The 24,652-nt window shown below is 41.7% G+C and overlaps 1 protein-coding gene across 1 annotated transcript in view; it reads right to left on the bottom strand.

The window, feature by feature from the left end:
* ctdp1 (CTD (carboxy-terminal domain, RNA polymerase II, polypeptide A) phosphatase, subunit 1) overlaps positions 1-24,652 on the bottom strand; it is a 64,425-nt gene that overhangs the window by 35,548 nt on the left and 4,225 nt on the right. The window contains exons 5-11 of the mRNA XM_070847035.1: positions 23,419-23,569; positions 22,401-22,491; positions 21,813-21,979; positions 17,529-18,593; positions 15,370-15,511; positions 14,988-15,212; positions 12,881-13,037 (exon numbers count right to left, since the gene is read on the bottom strand). Coding sequence (XP_070703136.1) covers positions 12,881-13,037; positions 14,988-15,212; positions 15,370-15,511; positions 17,529-18,593; positions 21,813-21,979; positions 22,401-22,491; positions 23,419-23,569 — 1,998 coding nt within the window. The remainder of the gene's footprint in view (positions 1-12,880; positions 13,038-14,987; positions 15,213-15,369; positions 15,512-17,528; positions 18,594-21,812; positions 21,980-22,400; positions 22,492-23,418; positions 23,570-24,652) is intronic.

Genomic DNA, 24,652 nt, shown 5'->3' with positions numbered 1-24,652 from the left:
ATGACTGTGTCATAATTCTAATCATAGAGTACGGAGATCTGCAGGACAACCTAGTATTGTGATAGTGAATCGGGGGCTTGAAGCTTAGACGCTGTTGGCATTAATGTCTCCAAAAATAGTCAATCTTCCCAGCAGCTGCAGTATAATATGGATTACATGAGAGTTTAAATTATTAGGAAAACTGCTGTTAAGACAACAGGTCTTCATGCAGAAATAGGAAAAGGAAAGAGGGTGCTTTTGGTCCATTTCTCTGATACCTTTTCTCAGGTAGCGAAAGATAACAGGGTGCAAAACACATAAATAAAAAGGCTACATACTTTGGATGGATCCTAGCAGTTCTTGTCTACTGAGAAGTACCACTGAGGCACAGTGCAGTATACTGCCTCTGATCACAACCCTTTAAAAGCCAGTCTACAGTTCATTGTGTCAGGAAGGGTCTCCCAACCTCAGCAGAAATGGAAGCATTAACAATCCCGACAAACGGTGTAGCAAACTTCCCACAGCATCTTTTTCCTGGCTGTTATCAAAGGCCAAGCAAAGAGTTCACCATGAAACTTTTCAAGGCACAGCACGGCACGGCACCCCCTCAAAGCTAGTTTACAGTCAGGATGTTGGTCTCATCGCTGCAAACTGCAAATACAGTGTGGTTCTGGGGTGTGGAGTTTATTCTTGGCTAGACGCTTCAGTTGCTGCATTATTAGGCACCGTTTGTAACCATCATGGGGTCTACTGTGATGATTTATCTGTTTGGAGAAAGATGTATCAGATGTAGAGGACAGAAGAGCAAATGTGAAAATAGCATTCACTTATGATGCCTATCATTTACAAACATACTGTGATCACACAGCCGAAGCACACGTGATGTTTCCTGCCCAGCAAAGCTATCAAAATTTCACTTTTAAACTCTAGACACAGACATTTTAACCTCATACTCAAATCTGGCCTGAAGTGTTACTCACACTGAAAGATTCATGTGCAGCAAAAGAATCTGACAGTCAGTCATTTTAAATGGAAGCCAGCAATTAGGAGTAGGTGTTACTGTGGGGGCAGTGAGCTGCTGTTGCCCACAGCAATGACTCTCAGCTAGAGCTGAGGCCAACTTTAAGCAAATTAGAATCCATTACATAAGGCTTTGATTAAAGTTCCTACTGCGACATCTTACTCTGTACTAATCTGTTACGCCTTGATTGGTTAGCCTGCAGTCTATTGATCTCTGTAATTTGGTCCTGATTTGCTGCTGTACATGTGCCAAAATGAAACAGTGTTTAAAGGTTTTCCATTGTATCAGTGTGTAACTTCATGCAGAATTATTTTCATTACTGAATAATTTGCTAATTATTTTTTCAATTAATCACTGCACAGACAGACGTTAACAATCACCGTATATGTTTTCAACTTACTGACCATATCTACACCAACTGATCAAGGCTCCCCGTCTGTCTGTGAGCTTGCATGTTTCATTAACTTTACAAGCACTCACTTGGTGGGTGAGGATATGAAATCAATGAATCAACAGGCTACATACAAACACTGTTGATTTCTTCCCACAGAGCTGACATGAAAACTGCTTTGGTTCAGTGCCTTTCTGCTGTCAGTCAGCCTGGTGAGGGCAGGTCAGCCGGCCGCTGTACACTCAGCTCTGCAGGAGCTGCTGCTGACCCAGTGCTTATGTGCCGCTTACATCTTGTTCACATCTCGCTTCCTATGTAATAACAATAATAATAATAATAATAATAATAATTCCTATGTGCACTAAACTAGACTAAAACTACATAAGGGGCTTCGAAGCTTCTACGGCCATATCAGTATTTGAACGGTTCTTCCTGGACCATCCTAGTGGTCCACTCTCCCACCAAAGAAGATTCAAATATTCGTGGGTAATTCTCACTGAAGCTTCAAAGCCCCAAAATGGGTATGTGGGACAGAATTGACACTGTTATGAATAGCACAGATGTATGAGTCGTTAGATGTTAAAGAAGTTAAAGAAAAACTTTCAGGGAAGCAAAAGTTTTTGAAGAGCACAGGTTCACCTCAGTTCTGACTTAAAAAGAAAAATGTCAGTGTCTCAGTAGATTATCATAACTTGGCAGAGATACAACCGTATACCTGCCAGTAAAAATCAGCAGCAGAACAGGTGAAGCAGGAGCCCACACATTTCCATGCAGCCAGTCAATCATCGCTTATTATCCCTACCGATTTCTGTTTGCACTGTGGTTATTGTACAAGGAGCTCATGTCTTCACCATACTGAAGACTGCCAAGGAGGATATTTACACAGCAAAGTCCCACTGAAGGGGGTTTATAAGAAGCTTTATTCCCTGGCAAAATTACTGACTCTGTCTGCGACAGGTAGTCAGAGGTGGCAATAGGGCAGACAGCTGATCGCTGAATGGAATAAGACTGTCAGCTGGGTGTTTTAATATGGTTGCAGGGGGAGGGAGGGCTTTGCATTAATCAAGGAAAGCTCAACTGAGGCTCAAGGGAAAAGGAATGAATGAATGTGAATGCACAAGAGGGGAGGCAGATGTGAGGACCTGGTGTATTACTAGTAAATCAACCCACAAAAGAAAAGTTTAAAAGTGCAAAAGTGCTAAGACCTCAAACGTCACTCTTCTGATAACCGCATCTACCCGAGTGGCTCGGCGTCACAATAAAGGCCAAATGCCAGACACCCATCGAGTCATGTGATAGCAACACGAATTCACATTTTTCCTCCACCTCCGCCTGCTCCTACATGAAGGAAGCACTCAAAATGTACAAAATACAACCATCTTTTGAGAGCCAGAATTCTTAAGCGTTTCTGGAAACAGGTAGATATTGGCTTCTTTTCACCACCATCTCAGAGAGACGTGCTTCACTGCGGCTGAGGTTAGTTGAGGGTAGTTACATAAGGCTGGAAAACATTACTTTGAAATCTGAAGTCTCTGAATGAACTCCGGAGTATTTCATGTCCGAGGCTGTTCCATTTCAGAGTTTTTATATCAATGATGTGCTTTTCTGGATCTGTATGGGTCCGAAAAAATTCCTGACTAAATTAATCCTGGTACAATGGATGAGCATGGACCAAAACTGGACATCTCACCACAGTCAGATGACTGAAGACATTTCTGTCAGGCTGCCAAGGACTGTGAGCAAATGGAAGTCGGAGCAGAGGGAATATTCATAGCGCTCCAAGTTTAGGGACAGACAGTGGAGTCTGGTTTGCATGATGGAGGAGCTTGTCTGGGAACAGCAATTTGCTGGTTATGTTGGCATGATGGCTGACTGCATCTGACCCTGTAGCACTGGCCTAATATCCTGTGACTGAACGCTTTTTAAACTAGGGCTGTGAACGTCAATGAAATACAAGCAGTTTCAGAACCATGGACAGCACCACACACCGAGAAATACCAAAAATTCACTGGCTCCTGCTTCTCAAATGCGAAGAACAGCTGGTCTTTTTTTTTTTTCTTTTTTTGTTAAATATGGCTTTGCAACAAAACATTTTTAAGATCTCGGTTGGACAAAACAAGCAATCTGAATGTGTCCCCCAGGACAGGCATTAATCAATAATGAAAGTAATTGCTGGCTGCAGCTTTAGTGCAGTAATTGTCAAATATCAGGCTTTAGGAAGCTTAGAATAGGTACAGATTGCGTTTATTGTTCCAATACAGAGGAAGCTGAATTTTATTGAAATAACATTATCAAAAACAGAAACTGCCGAACTGAGGAACCGCTTCCTCATATTTTGGTTTTGACTGACTGACTGCTCGTTGAGCAACGCCAGCTTTTTCTTCCTCGTTTAAAATCCACCAGTCGTGTGCTATAAATGGTGATCGGCTCTCCAAGTAAATCTTGCAAACCTGAATCTTCATAGTTCACAAACTGTTTCTCATTTCTTAATAGTATCAGCATCATAGACTTTTCCAAGGGTAGAACTCATTCCAGCAATAATTGCAATGACAATGTGGCAATCAATAACGCTATTAGTTACACGTGTGTTAGAGGAGTCAGAATGTCTGCTGAGAGCTGCAGAGATGAATCGATGTGCAAGTCAATCACCAGAAAATTTATTCGTAGCAATTTTGATGCGTAATCAATAATGCCAAACAATCACATGTGAGAATTTATTGCCTTTCACATTTGTCTTATGTGCCTGTAAACTGAATATCTATCTAAATGTATATGTTTCATAAATCCTGTGAACAATGTGTTATTGTATATCTGAAAGCTCTGTCTGGACTGGTGCTGCTCTTCACGCTAAAGCTGTAATTCCGAGTCTGTAAGTTTGGATAAAGGCTTTCATACACTGCATGCTGGATTTCTTCAATTCTCTGGTACAGAGAAACACTGCTCTGGGACCCAGCCTGTCTGAACTAAAAACACACAATCATACCCACTTGTGAAGTCTACACTTTGCAAACTTACCCAAGGACACTGATCTACTCACACAAGCCACATCATTCTTTATTTTTGGCAGATTTTAGAAGATTAAGCTGATGTTTGACCTCACAGGAGACTGAATTTTGGCTACAACACTACCGTACTATCCAGTGCATCACACAGAAAAAATGCTATATCGATCTCAATAATTTGAACAAGATTCCCTAATAAGGCTCGATATTCTGCAGACTCAGGCAGAAGCTTGTCCTCCCCAGTAAATCCCAAGGACCGTCTCTCACCAAGGATGTGGGAGATCAATAGCTGCAGGTGGAGGGAGAGCAGGGATCACTGTGACTGATGACTGTGTTAGATCTCCTATGATCCCGGGCTTAATGAGCAGCGTCTCTGCCCATGGAGTCAAACATGTCACACCAACACTGACCTGTGTCTGAAGCTTAAACTCATCTTGGTTTCATTTAAGTTTCATTTCAGAACACTTGGAGGGTGTTGATAAATCCACTGTGCAGAAATAAAGGCAGTTCCAGTGTTAACGCCAGCGGAATTCAAATCTAGCAGATCTTACATTCACACTGCGCTCTATAAATAGGATGACTTGCATTTCAACTTGGAAAGCTGTGCATTCAAATGCCCTATTTTACAACTGAAACGGTACAATAACTACTAAATAAATATAAATATAAGATTGCTACACCACAAAATTAACAATTAAAATCTTAATTAATTACATATTCAAAGACCCAGATTACATTAAACACTGAGAACTGGCAGAGAATGCAGACTGAGGTAATGAAATATCAAATTCACATCCCACAACAGACCTTTTTCAAAGCAGCCAGCAGCATATCATGTTAGCACAGATGTAATTAATTATTATATAGGACTGCATCCTATTTATGGGAGCTATTTCCAGAATCCTGGTGTAGTGCATATGGGCTCGGTGGCATGGCTCATCGAAAAAGGTCTATTATCCCTCCTTGGTGTGATAACAAGCTGTTTTTGATGCACAGAAATGTAAGAGAAATTCTCAAATGTGAGCAATGGGTTATTTCTATTTTTTAAGCATCGTAGACACGTTCAGAGAGGGATGACAGCATTATGGATGGAGCAGACAACCCTGCCTGAACTCCACAGACGACACATGGCTGAGCCATGCTTTGAGCTCTGCAGGTGACACATGACAAATGTCATGAAACACGATGAGGGCTTGCTGAAATCACACTCTTCTTTATCTTGTGTTTGTGAATGCCCTTAAAGCAATAATCCATTAACTGCAGGAAATACCAGTGAGTTTGACTGGGAACTTTTAATGCAGTCTTTAACAATATTTTTGCATGAACAACGGTGTCAAATGCTGCTAAGTGATAAAGATACAGATTTATTACCAACTCTACGGAGCATTTTAGCATCTTCTGGCTCAAGGTTTTGCTTTTACAGCCCACAGTTAGCGTCGGTAGTTGGTTGAGACCAAAAGATTTACAAACCGTACGGCTCTTCACTACAGTGACCACTTTATACCTCAAATCCGCAACATCTCAGAGGGAATTACTGTACTTTTTACTCCACTCCATCTGTCTGACAGCTTTAGTAGTGATACCACAAACATATGAAGATCTTACAGAAAATGGTGCGTTGCTATAAATCTAACTACCCAACAGAATTCAAAGTAGTGAAAATGAGCACGACCTTAAACATCTAGAGCTGTGAATGCAACACACACATTAATCCAACAACATCAAATATAATCAGTATAAGTATCAATAAGACTATCAATAACTATTGGTATAGATATGAAGTATTGGTTTTGGTGTCAGTATTGATAAAATCCTAACGATACCCATCACTACTGCCAGCACTGCTAATTCCACCAGTCAACTATTTTTAGATTTTAGATTTGTTTTGCATACCCATATGGTTGAGTCTTAATGTCTCCTTGAAGACGGGGCACATTTCTCAGGTTTTTTGTCCATTGCAACTCCTGTGTATCTAAACTATGGTTCCAAATAGGCGACTAAAACATTTGGTTAAAGTTAAGTACATCATAGGCATGACTGAGTATTAAAAAGGTCTGTGTGGCTCATTGTATGCCAGTTTGTCCTGTCAGTAAACAATTATTGAATTATTAAGAAGTGACAGTCCTGCAGAAGGCTACTCCATAGGGTAAGCTTATCTGACTAATAATGTCTAACAAAGAAGATAGTTCATATGATGCATTGTGGTGTTAATGAAAGCAGCAGACGAAAGAGTATCCAGCCAGCCCCACTCATCACACCGCCAACAAGGGAACAGCGATTTCAAAGAAAGGTCACCCCAAGCCGCTGTGATGCTTTGCTGGGCAACTCCTCACAAGTTGCTCCATGTAAAGTGACACATACCACCATGTAACCACTGGTGACATTTAAATGTGAGGCTGTCTACCTGACTCAGATGTGTACCTTGCTCCTGCCAATTAAGACTGGTTCTGTCCCTTTGCCCTGAAGATGTACAGCGTTTAAGAACATCCCAGGCTGCCCTTTAGCTAAGGCAGTCTGAGGAGGATGACATTTGAAATACAGTGTATCTGCAAAGGATCCTTCCCTCGAGTCCATTTCTTTACTTTTTCTATAGTACAACGGTGTTGGACATGCGTTTAGTCTTCAATTTATGAATCATGTTCTATTTCACAGAGGCTTAACTAACAGGCCCCTGTAAAGGGCTTAGCCATTTACCTTCACTAATTCATACATTGGGAATATGCACGTACATAAACGCAACATAATTGGACCCAAAAGGGTACAATCAGCCCTAAAGAGCAGTACTTTCACCTCGTTCTGTTTGGTATTCTGTGATATGAGCATGAACACTGGGTGGTGAATATGGTGACATTATCGAGCGTTATAGAGTACGGAGACTGTCTGGTAGCATAATACTTTTTTTTTTAAGTGTTTCATCACTGTTCTGTCCCATGTTTGAGTGCATTTCAAATTATGTTTCACTTTCAGGCAAGTCAAATCAATTGTATTTATACAGCCCAGTGTCCACCCATCAGATATTTTCAGAATGAAAAAAATTAGCTGCCTGAGCCGAGAGAGGGGTCAGAAGCCTTTTATGTAACACAAACAACCAGATGGCACCAAAAATGATAAAATCTTCTCCTCTAATTGTTGAACTTTTTTCAGCTTTATGCTCAAGCATGCTAAATGTCACATTTACACAATAATTGCTGCTGGTGTTTTGGGAACAATGCCCAGTGTGGAGCACTGGATACCTCATTAACCAACTCAATCCTCAACTATGATAGTGCTACATTAGCAAGAGGTTGGCCTTTAATTAAGACTGAAAATGAATTAATGAAATCCATGCTACCATGACGATGTTTTATTACAAAATGGTACTAATTAACAAAAACGTAAAAGTACAGTGCTTTGGCACTAGGAGGGTAGGCGTTGTGTTAAAAGATGAGATAAATGAAAACGTAGTAGTTTTGACAACCTCCTACTCCGTCACCACCACAGACTCAGAGTGGTGATAGAGGGTAGATTACTCTGGTCTCTGTAGGAGTTCACAGAGGATGAATAATTAACACATTACTGGCATTAATTCTCAACTTGTTTAGAATTTGGCACACCTTCAAAAGAGAAAGAAAACACAACATACTATAACTAGGGACAGATCCATTGGAGATCCATTATTCTTAGTGCAAGACAACACGTGAACAAATGAAAACCGTCCATTACCAGAGCTCACAACATATTACTGATATTTGCATTCATTCAAATAATCATGAAGAATACCCCATTTTAAATACCCCATATTCTTCTTTAAAAAAAAAAAACCCATATTCTTCTTTAAAAGGAACAGAGAAAACCTTTTCAGTCAAACCACTCCGGCTGAGACATAATCATACAAAAGGCCTGACCCAACCGCTGACACAATGTACCATTTGCAGATTAATAACAGAAACACAATTTCCACTTTGCTTCCTGCTGCAGTCGTCGTGATGTCTAATAGGCACAAACACAGACACGATCTGTGAAAATATGTCCTCCTTTTGCCATAGCTGCTGTATGTGGAGGGCAAATTGAGCTGCACCGGGAACAATTACCTTTAGGATGACTGTTTCATCACTCGTGGAGAGAGGGAGGATCGCTGGGTTCCAATATCATGAACACTTCTGTGTCATTTTTCAGAAAGAAATACTTTTTTTTTTTTAAATCAAATTCTATGTTTAAAGAATGACTTTCTACTTTTGTTTTTCTTTAAGTCACAATCGACTGTTCGCTAAACTCCTCTGAGCAATCACAGCTTGGTTGAAACTAGAAATGGCGGACTGGCTTCCTCAGCATGCTGAACCAGTGTGCATGTACACGTGTATGTAGTGAGAGCGGTGAAGTTTCAGGATGAACCTAAAATGCATTCTAACCTTTCCAGGTGAACTTAATGTGACCTTCTCTAAACTTTTGAATGCACATGTCCAACTGTTCAGTGTCTCAGTACTTTCTGCACCAGTTGCTGTTCTCTAACAAGAAGCTTAACAGCAACATTCACAACAGGTTTGATCCATGAATCCACCAATACATTTCCTGCTTCAGGTAGAATTGGTATTTAAACAGTCCTCCTCATCCTGCTGTTCACATTCTGACATCATGAGACCAAGACGACACCTAACAGTTGATCAGCAGCACCTCAACACTGGAGGCTTCAAACAGGAAGTCCTCAGACGGAGGTGTTCACTGAGCTTAGAGGGTCACAGAGTGTCATCAGGAGGTTGGAACAGTGATACAGAGACTGGAAGAGTCACAGAAAGGAGAGGAGTGGACGTCCTTTGGCCACATCCCAATTTATTGAGACACTGAACATGTTTTGTTGTGGTCTTTTCTTTCAATACATTGTTTAAGATGAATAAAATGACCATTGCATGCTTCTACTTAAATGCCCTACTTTCATGATATAATATCACTGTAGCATTCACTTTTTACATTTTCCATATATTTCACCTGAAAGTCGAATATCCCTAACTTTTTGTGAGTAGTGTAGTTTGGAAGATGGTGCTTTGCTTCTTTTAAGCCGCTCCAAACCCCCCAAAAAACAGGAGCAAAGCTGGAACAAAGGGACTTAACGGTGAGTTTATCTGCTCTAGCATGAGCTGTTAATGTTAGCATGTTGAGCTAACAAGCTTAGTAGTAACCTTGTGTCACTGCAGGGGCCAGTGGGCATTTCACACTTTATTATTCTGTGGGGCAACAGGTTAAATAAAAAGTCAGATCGCATGGAATTTCCCCGATGTTCATAAGCGGCTCCTGGAAGCTCTTTAGAAACGCTGCAGCACCACTGGGGGCTGGTAAAATGAAACACTGCACCCACCACTGTGGAAGAGGCAGCAGGAGAGTACTATACTATGACCGAGTAGCTGTAAAGCACAATCTAAAAACAATGCTGTTTCTTTACTTCCATGTCTGGTGAACGTGCTGGCATGTTAGCCAGGGGCATGCTTCTTTAGCCTCAGTGTTTTAGCACAATATCATGTATGTAGCCATCAAGTGCAAATTTAAGACCCCTTTAACAAGATTCTTGCTTTAAGAAGAGTCAGCTGGAAACATGTATGAAAAGGTCAACCAGAGGCCGCTCCTCTGCACTAACGTTAGCTTAATTAGCTATCTACAGTCACGGCTAGAGATTTAAGATACAATCCATCTCTTTTACAAGTACGCACCATCAATAGATTACGCCTCAGCTTCATCCTCCAGCAGCAAAAAGAGATTATATCATAGGGCGTCTTGAAAGCTTGGAGATATGGATATAAAACGAAAAGTGAAAAGTTAAATAAATGTTGGCTTTGGCAATATTCTAGGTCAGCAGTCTTGAGGGGATATGTGATGCAGCCCTGCATCTCCTTCAAACACATACGTGTAGGAGAAAAAAAAAGGAAAAGAAAGTCTATTTCCAGAAAGTCATGGCGCAGCAGTTCTCAGACTGAGCTGTTGCCTGTAGCTACAGAGCTACTTAACCTCAGAATTCAATTGAGTTAATAACTGGGCCGACTGTTTTGCATCCCAGTAAGAGGAGTCTGCTCGTCATTTAAAGCGAGACCAATCACACCGACATCCAAATCATTCAATTAAATTTAATTAAAGTCCTGTTTCCTTGCAGGATCTATAACCTGTGTTCGATCCGATGGAGGAAAAGCCACAGAGCTACTTTGCCATAAAGAACTTCATTGTTTCTTTGTAAAAATAAAAATACATTTCCCTTTATATTAATGATTTCTCAACCAAATTCATTGTGTGCATCTATAATATAAATTCACCCTACCAAAAAATAAACTATTAAGTAGTTGGGAAACTTGTTCTGCTTCTGTTTCACATCCACAATGCTAGACTTAACAGGTGACAGCACATTAGCTCCATCAGCAGTCAATAGAATTACTCGCCTATGCAGTGAATCTATTCATCCTTAACGACTGGATTCAATACATGTAAACACACAACGAATACTTATCTTTAAAAAAAAAAACTTGGGTAAACATTGCTGTGATGAGAATATTTTTATCCCATCACGAAACAACACAATATTCCACTGCTGCGCCTGAGAACAAGGCTGATAAGAGCTGGGAGAGTTACTCACATCAAAACGACAATGAGGAACTACTACAGAGGTGTTATAATTCTCTATGGGCTTTTTACTACAACACCCCTTTCACACTACACATCCCGTTCATCCATTGTTAATATAGCAGTGCAGCTTTAAGATGGCTATGATACATAGTGTATTAGATGCAAAATCAGACTTTACAGATACTTTAGAGAACAGAATATTGCAATGTATCAACTTTTTTTAAGGGAAAAAAGTAGACGTACTTTGGTGGTAATCAATGCAGCTTTCAGATGAAAAATTATATGGAAATGTGACAAAATAATTATTACTGGCCGACACGTGCCCTCCCTTCAAACGTGGCTTGTCACATGTCATGTCCCATGTGAACGAACCACAAAGCTCTTTCTTCAGAATAAATCGCCTGCTGAGGGACTCTTGACAGATCTCAAGGATCCACTTTGCACATTTCCCCTGCCGAAGCATTAGCTGACTTCAGACTCCATTAAAGAGTATTATCCAAGCAGGAGGTGCAGAGCTCTCGGACATTAGCAAACACGTCACCTACCTTGCACAAAAATAGAAAATGCAGAAAGGAGAAGGACAGGACAGCATATGGAAGGAAACGTATGGAGGAAGCATCATTAATAGATGTCTTTTATGATGTTTTTAATAGGAGGTTTATAGATCCACATCATTTCTGTCCCTAACATTTGCCAAAAGCTGTCTACAAGGGCTGCGTGATGAATTGGATTATATCGCAATTTCAGTTCATACTTCAATTCACGCTTTGACGTGACAATGCAGTAGCCAAGCTATCTTATTCACAAGCTGTACTAGTAAATGACAAAACTAGATTACGTGGGAAACCGCACACAGGCGCAGGACGGACAACAACCTGAAACAGCAGCAGCAAATACGACGAGGCCACAAAAACCGACCACACAAATATCCACAACGTTAATACAGATGTAATTATAAAGCACTGTACAGTAACTGGCCGCTGACTTTGACAGCACACCACGCGACTGCTAGTGGTTTGCTGGTGGAAGACTTTTATTGTGGAGTAAGTGAGTAGTAAGAGCCGACTTTGTAAATAAAAACTTCATTACAGCTCGATCAGCGGGCTGTTATCAGATACAGTTAAGAACAGGAGAGCAGGAGGGAAAGAGAAGTCCAAAATGACAAGAACTGGAGCTTTGAGTCTACTCAAAGATAAACACAGCAAGTCTGGAGAAAATTAAGTTGTTTGCGGCAGCATCGACAGCTTGTTTGATTGAGGAGCCCGGCACAGTCTGGCCTTTCACTGCAGTGCAATAATACCGCAGAGGGATATTCTTGTCCCCTGCTATGAGAACGACAACTCAATCACTGCTGAGTCAAGAGCATTTGAATGCCTTGATTGCTCCATATACAGCAGGGGTGTCAAACTCAATCAAAGAAAGGGCCAAAATTTAAAACACGTTATAATAATAATAATTAAATAAATAAATATATATATATATATATATATATATATTTTTTTTTTTTTAAATCCAGAAATATGAATTTAAACAGCCAAACTTCAACAACTTTTCATTCTTTCTCATCCCATTGTGGGATTTGTAGTATTAGAGGTGGGAGTGCTGTTTACCGACGGGCCATTCTTAATAGTCACATGAAATTATCTCGCGGGCCGTATATAATTGTATCCTTGAGTTTGACATATGTGATATACAGTGTCTGTTTTTTTTTCTCTCACCGATTTTCTCAGACACACAATGTGATATTTGTCACTGTGGGCAAAATGCAACAAGCAAATAAAAAACAGCTCTACATGTAACACAGTAGATGTCTCGGCCTTTCCACACATTCCCACATCTTCTCTTCATGAGCTGCTCTTTGACTCTGCCGAACAACACCATGTTGCAGGTAGCAGGAACGGTCCTTACCTCTTTGTCCATGCTCTCTAGATCCTCCTTGCAGAGCGTGTAGAGAGGCATCGTTTCTGACATGCTTGGCTGTCGTTTCCGACGAGACGGCCCCGGCTGCTCGTCGTCTTGGCTGGACCCCGCCGCGTCGTCTTGTGAACTCCCTTGTGGAGTTCCCCTGCGGAGAAACAACAGACAAATTTGCATGAAATAGACGGAGTAGCTAGCTACTTAGTTGAATAGACAAAGGGAGAGAATAACAGATCAGATATCATGGGTATCGGCGGCTGAAATTGTATCAAATGAAACAGTATAAAAAGACAAATCATTGAAAATGAGATATGCATGTTTGCTTGTTCTACTTTTAAATACACTCTTATGTTACAGTGTTATGTTATGTTCACAGGAATTGCCAGAGAGCTGCATTCTTTTGCAAACACTGTGCACACTGTAATGAGCACAACAAAGACAACCTGCAGACGTAGAGCACAAGGTGAAAGAGCGACGGTTGAGGCTGGAGAGGCACAGAGGCTTCCTCTTTTATAACGAGGGCCCATTAGATGTAAATCTCATGCAAGTGGGAAGAGGAGGTTTTCATACTTCCACTTGGCAGTGCTTAATTGAACAGATCTTCTTTGATGATTAAATCCAAGTTTATGCAACTACCCACAAACTGCACAGTGCCTCTAATCCTTAAATTACGTGGGCCAATTTTATGCTTGCGATTATTAATTAAAGTATCATCAAAGACATATTCAATTCAAAACATTTTAAGCCACCGTGACTGTCCAGTAAAAGGCAGTTAGCGGTTATTCCTCCAGCGATGTGTGAAAAACAGTCCGCCTCTCTGTGGCACCCCCATAACAATCACACACACACACACACACACACACAGAGGACACACTAATTAGCATCTGTGACAAACACATGAATGACAAACGCAGCGGAAGTTCACAGAGGTGACTTTGAGGAACTGTGACGCCTTTCTTGCACCTGCCACATCATTCTGATCAAACCTTTTGTGGAAGTTCGAGCACAACATGAGGGGGGGGGGGGGGGGGGGGGGGGGGGGGGGGGGGCATGTCTCCATTGTGGGTAATTCCTGTCACTTCAAAGTAAGGGAGCACTACACCAACAACTGTTTTAACCTACAGAGATCGGAGGGATGGAAATGATGCCCAGAGGACAGACCAATACATTAAAGATCTGTTAGGAGCCAGTCTGCAGCCAATAGAACATACATAACTCTTAAGCTTTTTTACACATTATAGTTCTGCACTGTCAGTATGAAAGGTTGAGTGTGAAGAACAGCACGGCGCTGATGCAGGCCAGGAACGTGCACTCAGGAGCAGGAGTCTGACCACACGTGAATATTTCATGTTTTGCTTCATGCTTAATTGAAACTTTGCACATAGACTCTAGATAAAAGGAGGAAAATAATCAAATATGAGTGACTACCTTTTATTTATTGGGTATAAAATTCAAAATATAATAAGAAATAGGCCTTTCCATGTGGTTTATTTTATCATTTATTAATTGAATTTACAGAAAATGTGCTATATTGCGCATCGTTATCTGGATGTGAAATGATGTCGGGAGTATATATGACCATCGGGATATGAGATTTTGGCCATATAGCGCGGCCCCATGTTGTATAATGTATTATGTGGCTCTAGAGGTGCTTTGTGATGTCATCGGGGCCGTCCCAGCTTGAGCCTGGAGACCCCATGAGGAGTGTGAAAGACGTGGCTGTTTACTAGACAGGAGGCTCAAACACGGAAGTTGCCAATCAAACTCTGGTGCGGATCAAACAACAACACTGAGACTGCTTGGAAAGGGAGGGTGTCTTGGTTTTTGTAGTCTAATGCTTTATAAATATTAGTGTATATGAAACCCCTGCTGTTATTCTGATGAGCACAGAAGTTCCCCTATATGAGTGTTTATTCCAAATCTTTTTACAAAACAGTCCACCAGTAAACCAGGAAAAACAAGTGCTTTATCATCTCTATCATGTTATATTATCATGACATTAACTAATAACTAAAATAACCCACATAATACATTACCTTTATATCATAGCATCAACATTTTAATATTACATTGCACTCTGCTCCAGTTCTGTTCTCACCTGAGACAAGACTGCCCTCTGTGATCAGAGAGCGATAAAGACCCGGACGCCTGGAGGTAGGGTGGCGGCCGCGACACCTGAGGGCCCCTGCGGATCAGCTTCCCTGTGACGGGGTCGTACGTCCGAACCTCGGGGGCTGGAGGCGGGGATCTGTGATGGATGGCAGCTGGGTGGAAAATAGGCTTCTGCATGGAGCCCAGATTGTCGGGGAACGCTGCTGGACTCCTTCAACGGGCGAGAAAAAGATCTCAGATTTGGACTCGTCTTCAGGAAACATTTTGATGTATTGCAGTTAAAATGTAACAAATATCTGTATTGTCTTTTAAGTTTGTGTTCCTGGTAGTTCTGATATTGCTTCTGGCTCATTAATCAGCTCCGTTACCTTGGCGTCTTGGAATAGTCCTCCTTTAGTGGGTACAGCTGCTCCTCCACCCTCTCCCAGCGCTCTAGACAGCTCCACAACCAGTCGGGGTTGACAACATGGAGGTGCTTGCAGCCTTGTGCCTGACGAACCTTCTCGGTGCCTGGGCGACAGGAGCGAAAGGTGGACATGGGAACAGGTTTTGACCTTACAATCAAAAGCTATCGCCAAATACGCACACTGAATACTTCAGATCAATGATCAGACTGACTTCCCTGGAAAAGAAAAGAGAAAATAATTGCTCGGCCGATATTATTAGAAAGATAAAAAGGAACATTTGTCTTCTGGAGTCACTGGAGTTGTTGTTTTCTTAGAAATCCAAAAAGCCATGTTTTCTGTGGATAAATCCACAGAGAGTAGTGTTTGTGCTTGAATAAGACTTATTGATGTTTGACACAGAAAGTCTAGAGGGATAATTAACCCTGGGTTATTTTCGTCACGCATGGCTAACAATCCAATGCTTGTTCACATATCGACTACCACTGTTCTTGCAAGATTTCCTCTTCAGTAGGTTTACAGTGTGCAATAAGGGAATAAAAAATGCATTATCATCAAAAACAAACTTTGCGTCATCGGTTTGTGCATTAAAACAGAATGATTTTCTTTTTTTGTGCCCATCTTAGTTAGTGAGTTGGGAATCATGCAGGACCTGTAGAGGTCACTGAAGAGGGTGGGATTATATACCTTATATAAACACATTTGATTTGCTGTTCTGACCACGCAAGGAGCATTTTCAGCATCTCTTTCTAGACTGAGTGACCTACTGCTCAAAATGACCTCATTCCAGCTTTGCCTGGCTTTTATTTTCTCTGACTGATGCGTGCTGGCTCCAAAGGCAACGCTGCCGCTTCCTGTGCTTGTGTTCAGACAGTAAATTGGATTGGTAGCAAGAAAAGCAAGACTCCACTTTTGTTACCCTTCAGATAGAATAGCATCTTCTAAGCTGAGCATTGTTTGTATCTTGCAAACTACCAGAAAATGTACAAAGAGGTAATAGACATTTCTGCTGGCAGTGTGCTTCACAAACAACTGGCACGACTCAAAGCAAATCAGGACATTTGGGAACTAACAGGTTTACTCACGATGGGTCAGGCCCCATCCAGAGGCAGTACATGAACAGCCTCAGCATAATCTGGGTCAAACAAACACAAACATAGCCTCCAGCATTCATGTGGTTCTCTAAAGTCAGAATGCACTGAACTATGTTTCTGTCAATCAAGTAGGACTAATTACAGACCAGGACCTGCGGAAAATCAATTATAAGTGACATTTAAAGTTGCGTTAATCAAATTTTGGCCAATTGTTCACAGGGGAACTTCAAAAGGAGGTGGCAGGTGAGGAGCACAGAGGCCCACAACTGGTTAATCTTGCAGGCACTCCGCAATATGATCCTTGCTTTACATGCAAAACACTGCCAACTGTGTTCATATCCATCTTCACATCACAACTTAATTATCAAAATAAATAAAGAAAGAAAAGTTCTAATACTTAACATTGTCATGAACCTTAACCCCATTTTTAATACTACTTTTAGCCATGCAATGTATTAACATTCTGTAATTACTTCTCTGCTCAGTAGTTTTTAATGGCAGTGGCGGAGTCCGCCATTCCTGAACTGGATTCAGACGCCTACCTTCACACAGGTGACTCACAGGATACAATTCATGCACACACTGAAGCACAATTTCATCAGCCTCGCTATTTACTGTTCGCTCCATTTAAACCGTACCAAACAATACAATACATTTCCTACTGCTGCTGTTTAGAAGTGCCAGGAATTTAACCAAGGTCTCTACAGTGGTACACCCGTCCTTGCTCTCATATGTGCTCATCACACTGGCAGACGCTCTACTGGAATAGCTGACGCATTCAATCTCAATTATTGCTGCCAATATGTTAGTAAGCCCGGGATTTAAACAGGCCTTGCATGACCGTTGTTGAATTCTAGTCTCATTAGCAAACCAAAACTTGCATCAATTATGAATCCTTCCAACACACAGATACTAAAAGAGAAAAAGAAAATGAAAATATGCAGGAAAAGGTCACAAAAAGCACTAAAGATGACTCTGCTGTGATACTGCCGTATGCTCGCTCAACAGCATACAAACACTTCTACATACCAGCTCTTGCTGCGATGAGATGCGTTGTCCGATTGGGATCTTGGGAGTTAAGAACAAGATGCTTGCCAATCTTGGCCCCCAGTGCTTTGGCGTGGTAGTATTCTCGGGTCCTTTCCATGGGGTAGTTGGTCGGGTACAGGCCACTGAACACTATCGTCGTGTTATCCAGTGTCTTGCCTTTCAGCTCTGGGACAATCTTGCGGATGTCTGGCGTTTCCGAGGCCTCCTCTCTCAGGTAGGCCTCGTATCGTGCGTAGTACTCTCCATGGATCCTTTCCAGCACTTCCTCCAGGTAGATCAGGTGATCGTCCTGGTCGTTATCAGCTTCCTCTTCCTCCTCCTCCTCCTCGTCCTCCATACTCTGGTCCAGCAGCTCCTCCCCCATGGTGACCCCAGATTGTTCACTATTCTGGGACTCGGTTTCTGGCTCTCTCCTTTCTGAGCAGCCATTTCCCAGCTCTGGGTCGGGGAGAAGAACTCCTGAGGGTTCGGTTGTGTCGCAGCTGGTTTCGCCTTCGCTCTGACCTTTGCTCTCCCCTTCTCTTGGCCCATCTTCATCAGCAGGCTCTTGCGTGAGTTGTTCCTGCCCAGGCTTCTTCGCCTGGCAGGACTTGCCTTCACTGTCGCTCTCCGACGAGGGAGGCTTTTCTGTAATGGAGTCACTGTCATTGTCACTGTCACTGGAAAGGTCAAAGTCAAAGTTATTGGACTCATGGCTCACCGCTGTCGAGTTTGCACTGTCCTGTGCCTCTTGTGTCACCAATGTCCTGTTGCTATCATCTTCCTTAACATTTGTTTTGTCACCCACCTGAGTTTCCCTCAACCCCGCCCCGGACTCAGCCTCAGTGTCGGGCCTTTTGTCTTGTCCTGATTCATCCTCCACAACCCCCGTGGGATGTGTCCGTTCATTTGTTGGTGCTCCCTGAGAAGACTGAGATGCTGTGGACTCCTCTTTTCCAGATGTGCTCTGGTCTTTCGCCCTTTTCCTGGGACCATTATTTTGCTCATCGGCACCTGACGTCCCTGCTGGTTCTGCGCTCTCTGCTGATCGACTTGACGAGCCTCCTGTGGGAACAAGACAAGGTGACCACGCTGAAATCAAGGACACATGCCTCAGGATCAGTGACAATAAGAGCAGCTAAAGACTGAAGGATTCTTGAGTTCATCAGATGAATTTGCAAGAATTTCCTGACAACCCTGGAGCGCCAAAATATGCAAGATAAAATTAATTATTATGATAATAATAATAATCACAGGAATAAGTTGGTTTTTTAAAAAAAGATATGATTAAAGCTCATGTTATTCATTATAAAAAGTTATTTCATCTGTATTTTTTGATCTCTTTTACTGTAGCCACCTGTTTCAGATTTCACCCACCATTTGACAGTGATGGTTATGTTACTTAGCATTAATGCATTCTGGACAGTCTGTGACCCTGTGGTTATAAACCTCTTAGCAATAACCTCCCTCACATTTTACACTTGTCCATTTTACCCAGAAGATAGCCCAGATTTTAGCTCAGGAAGACAGAGCTGCTCTGGCTGTGCGTGCTGACAAACACCTCTTGTTGTAGAATCTTCCTCTAAGGCAAATCAGAGTCCTCAGAGTACACTGAGTCACTCCAGGGCAAGTGACTCTATCTGAGTGTGAAATAAAATTGTCAAGTGATAACCTGTCAGCAACACAGAAAAAAATCAACAAGACAGTAGAGCCGATACTGAGAGAGTCAAACTCGACAAATAAGAATTGTGGTTTTTGGAAGTATATCATTTTTGAATGAGTCAGAAATATGTGCTGTAAACTCTGCATAACATACACCTCCATCATACGTAATACGTTTATGCTTATTCAAAAGAAGCGTGCGTGCTGTGTGCCTGGATGGAGGGCAGCTAAAGTAGGCTTGGGCCAGTGGACACAAGCCTTCAGAAGAATGCAGCCAATTAGATAGGGAGAAAAACTTTTTAATGTTTAATACATTCTCAAAAACCCTTTATGGACTTTATACTGCTGTCAAGAGTATACTAGGACACAAATGTGCTTGAAGCTTCGCATCAGTATTTTTATATTTAATTCAAACATTTTTGGAATTGGCCATGAATCGCCAACAAAGAATATTTAAATGCAAATTAGTGAATTATTCAAATTTTAAAATTAGTTTCAAAACTCCACATTATGAATCAACCAGTATCTTTACTTAATACTGTGTTTCTTTTAGAAATATAATTGCAATTGTAAATAGTATTACTAAAACACAATAACTGCCACCAAGAGAAATGCTGATTAAGTAAAATCCTTTATGTAAATGTGTGTCTGTTGTTCATGTGATTGCAATTATGAGAACTTGTATAGATAGACGTTTGCTTTAACTATCTGACTTGCAAAGCAGTAAGAGAGTTGCTCTAGGACAAAAACATTATATCCAAAGAGTTTGTATTTCCACTGGACCAAAGGTGCTTTGGGCAAATTGAAGCTTGAGTAAAAAATATACAGGCCATTGCTGAGCCAACAACTATCTGTTGTAACATGGGATCGGTACAACCAGGAATTACCACTAATTGATGTGACAGCCAGGGAGTGGGTGTAAATGAGGGGGTTACTACAACAGCCCCCAAGGAGACACACTGGCTGGCTCCGGGCAGCTTGTTTCCTACTGATGATAATGAAGAGAATACCGGAGTGTCTCTGAGAGGATCCCCTTTATGAGCTCGACACAGAGGGACACAGAGCGGTGAAAGTATTGGAATTCTTTAAGGCAGTTTTGTTGGTCCTTGTTCATTTACGGGTACCTTTGATTCCCGATGAGGTTTATGGATGGAGATGTGCAGACTCCCCATGTGAACTAAGGATGCTGGCTGAACATAAATTCAGTGTTGACGAGTATTTATGCTGTGGGTCTAGCCTAGGTGGTTACCGATAATAAATGATGACCAAGGGACCTAGTAGGCTAATCATTTACCTAAATATACAGAAAGGCTGTCAATATATATGTTAACTCCATTTGTCTTCCCAGGTGCGTACAAGGGGAATTGGGTTTAACCAGTACAGGCGTTTTTCCCATGGCTAAGTGAACAGTTCTAAACAGATTATATTAAGTTGAGTACTGAGATAACCATTTGCAGGGTTGCTGCACAGTATTAATTTAAAAAAAATGCTTTTTTTTTTTTACCTCAGCATACAAAGGCAGCTGGAATAATGCACATTAGGGCTTGTGATTCGTTGAATATTAATAGAGGCATTTTTGTCAATGTTTCTGCATATTTGAATACAATAATGTGTGCAATGTTGCATATGAAATGATCAAATAAATGAACCGTTTTGGATTACATTAATCACAACTAAAAAAAAAAACTGCAGTTGCTAAATTTTGGCCATTTAAATAGAGTTTGCTTGGAATTTAGTTATAAATTAATAAATAAATAAATAATAAATTTAGTAATTAATCTATATTACGCTAGAACTATGTGATGTATTTCCACTGGTCTTCAGACATCAGATTTGACCCGACAAGTTGTATGTTCAACGACTGTAGCGGATGACGTGGAGGCTGAGAACCGGCCAGCGTGGAGAGCGGTCTGCCTCCGTTTCTCATGTCCTTTCCGCTGGAGCTCTCAGAGCCACTGTTAAAATGTTCTCCTCTCTCTCTTCTTCTTCCTACAATCATCAAGTATTCACCTCACTGCTCCTGTCCTTACCTTCAGTTTAATACTGCCACACTAATTCAGAACTGTGATCGATCACCTGTGCAAAAAATATCTGTAATTTAAAAACTATATATTATCTATATTTAGTGTATAAATAAATTCTCAAAATGAATCTCAGGTCCGTACTGGTAATATTCACTCATTAATAGCAGTTGCCATTAACAAGGCTACTACTCAGTGTACTCATAACATAGCAGAGATTTTTTACCATAATTAAAAGAGTTTGACACCAAGTGAAGTGCAATAAGATGACTAACTCTGTGCAGAGCTGAGTGCCAGTGAGATACAGTCCAGTCAACCCCGTGCTTCTATTTCCAACTATGTAACGGACTCTGCTGTAACCCTCAGCATTAGCACTAGGAACCGGCTCAAGATCGGTGATTGTGGACTGACTGGCTTGTTAACTTCAGCTATAAGCGCCACTCACAGGGAAATGTGCAGAGTACTGGAAAGGACTCACTGGACGGCGCATTCTTGGCTGTCCATTTGACCCTCAGTGTTGCATAAAACGTCAACCAAATTTGACGCAACAGGGCCTTTCCTACAAGACCGTCATGTTGTCTGGGGTGTGTGGCCGCGGTACCTTTCCTCGCCATCTGAGCCTCCCGTGAACCCGGGGGAGCGTTGATGTCCCCTGTGCCCTGGAAGTAGATGTATTTCTTCACAGTGATGAGGTTGGGTGCAAACTTCCACACATCCTCTCGGTCGTCGATGATGCAGACCATCGAGTCGCCACAAGGGAAAAGATTCCTGTCAGGAAAACCACGCATAAGAAACTAGCAGATGTCCAAACGTTTCCAGATAAAAACCGTGAAGCCATTATTTAACCATCTTTGGCTGTAGTGATGTTGCAGTGAAAATGAGGGGCACTTCAATATTAAGATATTGCATTATATGTGTTAATGAGAGAAACTAACAGATCTCTACTCTCTCTGTTGTCTACGGTCACTGACAACACAGACAGACTGTCAGTGGTACAAACAGTCATAGAAGCTAACAAACCATCCCATCATTTCCTAAGAAACCCAAATGAGACATACTGTGATTTTTAGCTATGCGAAAAGGAAGCAGAGTAAGATGATGTCTAGAGAGTGGACAGGTGCAGGGCCACCACAGAATAAACTGCCAGCATCTGAATTAGTTGTCATCTTTAGCAGAAGGCACTTCCCACCTAAGATTCCCCGTCTTGGAGAAGGGGTCGATGCATTCGTCCCTAGAGAGGATCCGATGAGAGAAAAGCTTCTTTTCGGGATCCAGAAAGCCTACAAAAAAGAAAATAAAAAGGGGTAAAATTAAGCATTAAACATAATAAGCTGCTTTATTTCTCCACCTTTTCTATGACACGTTAACAAAACTATCAACTCTCACAGAAAAAGGCTTTTTCTCTCATTTTAAGACATTTTCACGACTTTCTCTCCAGTATATTCTCAGAGGATTGAGCGATACTTTCTTACTGTGTCTGAAAAGAAGTTTGATGAAACCTTGGACAGAGACAGAGGCTGACCCTGCCAAAACAGCCCTCTCCTTTAACCACAATAGGAGCTGGAGAAGTCAATAGCTGGAGCAGTGCACTGAAACATGCCAACCTCCCTGCACCAGGGCCAGCAGTAAAATCCAATCCAAAGGGCATTAAACATTCATCATATAGGGGCAGAACAGTACTGGGCCGGGGCTGCTTCTATTATATGCAGTGTGATGAACGACTGTAGCCTGAATACTAAAAAGACAGTATATAAAAATCACTACCTGCACTTCAGTATGGTCCCGCCTTGAATCGTGAAATGAAATACGTTCATTTAGAGGGAAACCAGCATCAGTCAGCTCCCGACCAAATGCTGCTAAAAACTAGGCTGGAAATGGGAGGAGCGTCAAGTACCTCAATGTTAAAGCTAAACATAAACTGCCTTAACCTGCATTTTTAAAATTGAGCTCCCCTGCTGCGTGAAGTTGACACATAGAGACATTAGACAACAGTGAACCAATACAACATCAGCTGGAACACAAAACATGAGCAAACACTTCCCTCTTATGGACACAAACAGGCAGTACAAGTACAAGACCAAGGTGCTCCCACAATGCCAGAACCTGAATGCATTTTACAACACTTCTCCCACATTATAGGCACCAATTATATAGCCACTTTTATTGATGTCAAAGTGCAACAGAATGCAAAGCAACGAGTCCATTACCGGCAATGGTGTGTGCGTAAAGTCGGCTCCCGAATGTAAAGACGTGTAACTCATAGAGTTTAGCGATTTTCTCCAGGAACTCCTTGCAGTGTGGGCGTAGTCGTGTGTGGAGCATAGGCTCTCCTCGGCCGAGCTGGAAGTGGAAAATGCCCTGGAGGAAATGACAGGAGACACACACATTTAGGTCTCAGCATCTGCTATTAAAGTAACATTAAAATAATGGCGGAAAGATGAAAACGGTCAATGCAAAGCACTTTTACCAAAGAACTAGTAGACTGTGTTTCTAGTGGTGAATGGAGAGTGACACTGCACCAGAAGTGTGCAAATGACAGCATGTACTAAAATCAAAGTCATTTCTGTTGAGCCCTTGGCATTACACTGGCAGACTGCCCTTTGATCTAGCTCAGGAGAATAACTCTCAACCCACCCTCCTCCTGTGTGGCAGAAACCCAGACGACACTATCATGCTTGTCACAACCAAAAGTGCTTATAGTTATTCTGAATGGGCACTCAAAGGCTGGGTGGAAAGCAAACTGTCATAGAGAGAGCAGAGAAGCAACCTTGTTTCAGGGGTTGACAGTGACAGTGAGTCCTGGTGAAACATCCTGGCTGCTAAACACGGACATCAGGCCTGCTGTTAGACCAGTATCAGGTTTACACAAGTACACATGTTTTTAGATTTACAAGGCTCATGAATTTAAAAAGTACCCCTTAGAGTTCTTGACCACTTTGTACTGCACACACGCAGCAAGATGTGGATGTGGCTGGCGCAATATACATTGTGACATCAGTTCCACCCTATTCTGCCCATGAACAGTTTACAGTGACGTGCTGACGAATGTAGCAATTCACCGACAACGGCAGCGAAGAAGAAGTCCGTTACTGTAGCAAGCAAACAGGGATGCAAACAGTGCATGGCTTAAAATATACGAACCCTAACCCTTACTAATTTAATTCTTTCAGGAGGCAGGAAATGTGTTCATCGTGAGATCTGTGCAGCCCGAGGTGAAGCACTTATCATCACAGTGATGACAGCACAGAATAGTGATATCTGCAGTGTATTGTGGCTTTATGACACTGAAAGCTGTATATTTTAATAACGCTAAGCCAAGTTAGAGACAGGAGTTGAAAATCAGCATTAGCTCTAGACGCTGCACCACATCAGCTCCATTCTCTGTATTGGAACTATGTTTTAAAGCACCGTCCCTATCAAAAAAAAAGTAAATAACTACAG

Source organism: Pempheris klunzingeri, chromosome 16 (assembly GCF_042242105.1).
Source record: "Pempheris klunzingeri isolate RE-2024b chromosome 16, fPemKlu1.hap1, whole genome shotgun sequence".
NCBI lineage: Eukaryota > Metazoa > Chordata > Actinopteri > Acropomatiformes > Pempheridae > Pempheris > Pempheris klunzingeri.
The sequence above is the reverse complement of the archived record's forward strand: the minus strand, read 5'-3'. Positions and strand labels throughout refer to the sequence as shown.